This window comes from Chaetura pelagica, unplaced genomic scaffold (genome assembly GCF_000747805.2).
Source record: "Chaetura pelagica isolate M959 unplaced genomic scaffold, ChaPel_1.0 scaffold213, whole genome shotgun sequence".
Taxonomy (NCBI): Eukaryota; Metazoa; Chordata; class Aves; order Apodiformes; family Apodidae; genus Chaetura; species Chaetura pelagica.
In genome coordinates, this window is record NW_009952597.1 from 1,330,411 (window position 1) to 1,335,791 (window position 5,381).

Consider the following 5,381-nt stretch of genomic DNA (forward strand, 5'->3'; position numbering starts at 1 on the left):
TCCACGTTCATCACCCTCTGCGGATCCTGTTTCAAACTGGCGTCATCAGAGAGAGAGAGAAACCCCTTTCCTCCTGCACCCCCACTCCGAAAAAAACAACAACAAAAAGAGGTTTCCGCTCTCGGCAGGTCCTGGCACAGCTTTGGGAGTTTCGGTTTCACCCTCAGCCACAGGTGAGGGCGGAGGGGGCAGCCCGGGGTGGCACCGGAGCATCCCCAGGAACCCAAGGTCTTTGGCTTGTGCAACAAACCCTGTCCTGCCGGGTCTTCAAGCAGCGGGGGGGGGCAGGGGCTTGTCCTTCCCCGGGGGGCAGGGGCTCCGACACAGCAGCACAGAAACAGGCACCGCGAGACCTGGTGGGTTTGATCCATCCTGCAGGAAGAGGCAGAGACCAGAACATTTAGCTTGAGGAATTGAATTGGCTTGCCAAGCTCCTGTAAGAGAGACAGGCTTGAGCTCTGCAAAACTGCTTCACACAAATATTCATTTCCTTTAACATGAAGTTCACCAAGCACACAAGTCCCACAGCAACCCCCTCTGCAGCACAGCACACCTGAGCAGGCTACAGGAATCCTCCTCACCTGTATCCACAAACCAACACTGTCCCGGAAATCAGGAATCATTTCCAAGAAGTATTTATGAAAGCAAAGACAAAGCACCAGTGTCTGACAGAGCACTGAAGGTCCAAGAGCATTTCCACCTCCCAAGCCCTCTGCTCACTATGTATGAGTGGATTTATTACACTGTGAAGTTCCTCAAAGAATAAATAAAACATCATTGGATTGTTCTCCCTCCCTTTTTAAGAGAGATCATTTAAAAACTTGCACAGACTGAAGAAATCCTGGCTTTCAGCTTCCAAGAGGGAAGGCACTGAACAATCACTGCCAGCACCACCCTCAAACTCGGGCCCATCCTTCCCCACTTGCAAGACACAACTAATTAGACAAGAGGGAAGCAGAGATTCATCAGTGTTAATCAATCTTTCTCCAACTCTCGTTAAAGGGAGGTTTGTTATTGCTTTCCTGAAAATGGAGCTTTTGGAACAATAAGAGGACAAATAATAAGCTAAGAAGGGAAAAAGGTCAAGGCTGGTAATTAATTAGAGAATGAAGGACACCAAGTGTTCTACCTGGGAAGGACTTACTGGGCAGTCCCTGTAAAGCTGTTAAATCAGTTGCATTTCCATCCCTTGCCCACTGAGTAGCAACCACAACCACAGCTGAGACCAGTGCTCACACCAGGAGCTTCATCCCTCTTGAGCTCCACGTCTGTCAAACAAATGACTATTTTTTATAACCTTACTCAACTAATACTGGAGAATTTTTAGAGACAGCAAGGTTTTTCTGTTGTTGCCACCTTTAACACTCTGCCTTTCTCCTCCACCCCCATTTCCAGCTACACCAAGCACAGCATCACCACCCTTCAATTACCAGCCTATCAGTTTCCCTGTGACTTCCACAAATAGTTCCAACAAACAAAACAGTCTGGATCCCATGAGTTTAAAGTTGTGAGTTTATTGCATATGTAACAAAAATGAACATGACCTCCTGGGTCCAGCCTACTATACAATCACTGTTTATTCCAGCTGGTTCCATAACCACATTAAATAGAACTAGTATTTCTTTAAATACTTTGATTTAGACATAAAATGAAACATTAGTGTACAACTTTCACAAAATAAATCTGCAATAAAAACAGTGGGAAGAATAACAAGGATAGCAGCAATACTTAAAACATGACATTAAAAAATAATAAATTAAAAAAATACATTATAAAGTGGTTGAGGAACAACAACAACAGAAAATTAACACATGAAAACCAGATCCATACTGTGTTTCTGGGAACTCGCTGTGCCACACGGCCCTGAACCTGGGCACCAGCTCCAGAGGGCCTGGTGGCTGGATCACTCATTTACAAAAAATCTGTTGGATTTCATAACCACCTCGACTTGAACTAAGCACAAACTGCTGAGCAAACGCTGATTTCACCATCTGGAGCTTCCAGCAGCCTTTTTGAAGCAGGGTCTCATCTGACATAATGCCCAAGTTAACGCTAAACCGTCGGAAAAGTCTCGTTTCTTCCCGATTGCGAACACGAGCAAAGTGGTGGTTTCCTACATCCCTGAGCAGATAGTAAAGGCTGAAGAGCAGGATCAGGGCAAGCACTGAAGGTCTGTGCCAGTGGACCAGCTTTTAGGTTTGCCTTTAGGACAGGAACAAGAGACACATTGTACCTTGTCTTTCCTTCAGGTCAGATCCAAGAGTATCCGCGCACAAGGTGGAACGTGTCATGACAAAACAAACACCAGACTTGATGTTATTCTTTGGGCAAGTTTGAGAAGTAACAGCCAGGTCAAGTCCTGGCAGACTTGAGTGGGAATGAACACAGAAATTCAGACAGCTAGGGTTATCCCAACAGCTCTCAAGACCTCAGAGAGTCAACGGGTCAAGCTATGCCAATTCCTGTCCAGATTTCATCCTTCCCTGACCTCAACACCAGCCATGGGAAGAACAACCCAACCCTGTAAACCCTTTCCACCTCACAGCTGGGTTGCCCTCCATCCACCCAACCAGCTTGAAGGCCTGCCTCAAATGCACGAGCAGAGCAAGACCAAAAATGTCTTTATCCTCACTGAAGTGACACAACACTGCAAAGACAAGTGGATGGGAGAGGTGGTGAAGCTGTTTCCAAAGGAACTGAAATAACTGTAAGGACAGTGCCCCGTTCCTGTTCCTGTCAGCTTGGAGGAGGCACCTTGACCAGGGCTTTTAAATACAGCAAAACCAGACGGGATTTCAAAACAACAACCCTTGCCTATTCTTATTTTGTGCATTCAATAAAACACTGACCTAGCAAAGACATTAGGAACTATCATATGTCAACTGTGGCATTGACATAGAGCTACTTGACCTACAAATCTCCAAACCAAGGGCCTTCGCTTTCACCTCACTTGGTCTTTACCAAGCCAGTCGTGCTGCATGTAGAGCTTGTGTGACAGGATTTCTTTTATTACTGCTGGGCTTTAGTATCTGGGTTTTTTGAAACTTTCTTAGTAAAAAATCCACATGAGGCTGCCTGCATGCAAAGCTTCTGGGCAATAATCCATTTTGCATTTTGTTTGGTGTTGGTTTTTTTCCTATCTGACTGGTTTATTGCACATTCAAACCTACTGAAAGGGTAAAATACACTCTGAACAGGTACAACTTCACAGCCACTGGGAAAAGTCAGGGCTGGGGAGATTCTAGTACTCAGCCCAAGACTGTACAGATGCTTCTCTGCAGACAGTTGCATTTCCTCCCTTTTCTTCCAGAGTCACATAATTTTATGTCCCAACAACCAGTGCTGCAGAGACTGGTCCCCAAGTGCCAAAGGATTCCTACAGGACATGGGTCTAACTCTGCACCTCCTGTACAGCCCTGCAGGATGAGCATCTTTACCCACCCTGTGCAAATCTCATAATATGGTACAATTTTACACCTCCAATGCAATCCTTACTCCCAACAACAACAAAGCACAAGAATTATGGTCAATGGAGAAAAGAAAACCACAAGCAAACAAAACAGAGAAGGATGCCAGGGTTTTGACAAGGGTCTACTTTCTGTCCTATCACAGTTTAAAGCTATTATCAAATTCAATTTAAAAAAAAAGACAATAGAAGTATTCCAGTAGACATCTTCTAAGAACGACCTCTTACCCACAGCTGAATTTCAATGCACTGTTCCATAAACATAACATCTGTTAAATGTTTCAGTAATGAATCTCTCTAAAAATCAGGCTTGCCAAAGGGAAAAATAATACATCCCATACAAGCAAGTCTGCTTTCCTGGAGTTTAGATATGTTTGATAGGTAACTGGGCCTTTCTGAAGTGTTATTTGTTAAACTACTGTCTCATCTTGGTGTGCAAACTGGAAAGAATGTTAGTGATTCAGGTATTTGATTTGCTTTTGTTTTCCCTGGGAAGTTGTTTTAGCAATGTGTTAGAGAACAAACCTTTTAATATTAGTTTCAGATATTTGGGAAAAAAAAAGCCTTATATGGCTCTCTGGAGAAACTTCCATCCCTACACAACTGAAGTAATAAATTCTTCCAATAGCTTTCCATAATATTTAAAATGTGCTCACTATCTAGTTACCCCCTTTACCTCAGTTTTCAAAGAAACCTTTCCCAAGGCAAAAAACCTGGGCGTAGAAGTTTGCTCTGTTACCTTTGCTATTAGTGATTTCCAGGTGAGTCTCAGAGTTTGAAGTCACCCAAACACATCTCAGGTAAAACAGTGGCCCAGAAATGCCAGCTTTGGGATCAAACAGATTTTTACCCTCTGTCTCCTCCTCACAAGGCTTCTCTGCAAGGTACTTACATCTGAACGAGCTATGGAAAGTAATTCTGCAGGAGGAAAGAATTGTTTTCATGTGCAAAACAATTAGATTTCAGCCAGGACAACCAAAAAGAAATAATACAATACCATTGGAGCTACCCCAGATTCCTTCACTTCTCTCAAGGTGAGCCACAGCTTCCACTGGGAGCTTCCTGCTAAGGCAGAGCTTGAATTTCTTTTTACCTTTCAGTTAAATGTTCATGTGGAGGTACTTTCTGCTAGAAGTTTGCTTTTTAAACAGGTGTTTAAAATGTGCAATGCAAATTCCAGTGCCAGTCAGACACACTGTGCCCACCAGACTCTACAAGGGCTTGAGCTTGATCTAAGACAAATTTACCAGGTGCACCTATTACAAGTCCTCAGCAAATCAAGCTCTTTCTTAATTACACTTTGATTCTCCTATTAAAAAAAACCCAACAGGTCACTGACCCTATCACAATATGTGTTACAAATCTAGCAGAATATCCTGTGTAACCAAAGCCAAATGCTGAACTTGGCTGCATTTCATTTTATGGGGGATGGAAGAAGAGGGAAGGGGTTATTGTAACAAAGGGGAGAAAATAAAAAGAGTTGGAAACCACCAACAAAAGCCCCCACCCCCACCCTCATCCACCAGCGGCGGAAGGGAAACAGCCCCATCTCTAAGTTGTCCAGAGTTCTGACACTTCAGACAGCTTAGCAGGAAGTTCACAGCAAGCTTCTTCTAGCTTTTGATTTGGTGGTCCATGAGCTAGCATCTGTTTCCTTTGGTTGCTTTTTTCACTCCACAGCAAACCCACATGTCTCTTCCACAGCTGTCAACAGCTTCTCATAAAGCTTCTCGTAGGACTCGTAAGGCGGGATGTCAATCCGGTTAAAGCTGGAGGCAAAACAACAACACATGGCAGGGTATGAATCTAGAATATTTATTGGAAAGGAAAACCTACATCAGCTACAGAGAGACAGAATTTGTAAAAAAAAAAATCCAACAAGAAAACCTCAGGCATTTTGGTGGCCAAAGGAGAC

At 43.7% G+C, this 5,381-nt stretch overlaps 1 protein-coding gene across 1 annotated transcript in view; it reads right to left on the minus strand.

Moving 5' to 3' along the window:
* Positions 1 to 5,135: 5,135 nt before the first annotated feature.
* Positions 5,136 to 5,381, minus strand: part of SMURF1 (SMAD specific E3 ubiquitin protein ligase 1) — a 29,668-nt gene continuing 29,422 nt past the window's right edge. The window contains exon 18 of the mRNA XM_009993720.1: positions 5,136 to 5,235. Coding sequence (XP_009992022.1) covers positions 5,136 to 5,235 — 100 coding nt within the window. The remainder of the gene's footprint in view (positions 5,236 to 5,381) is intronic.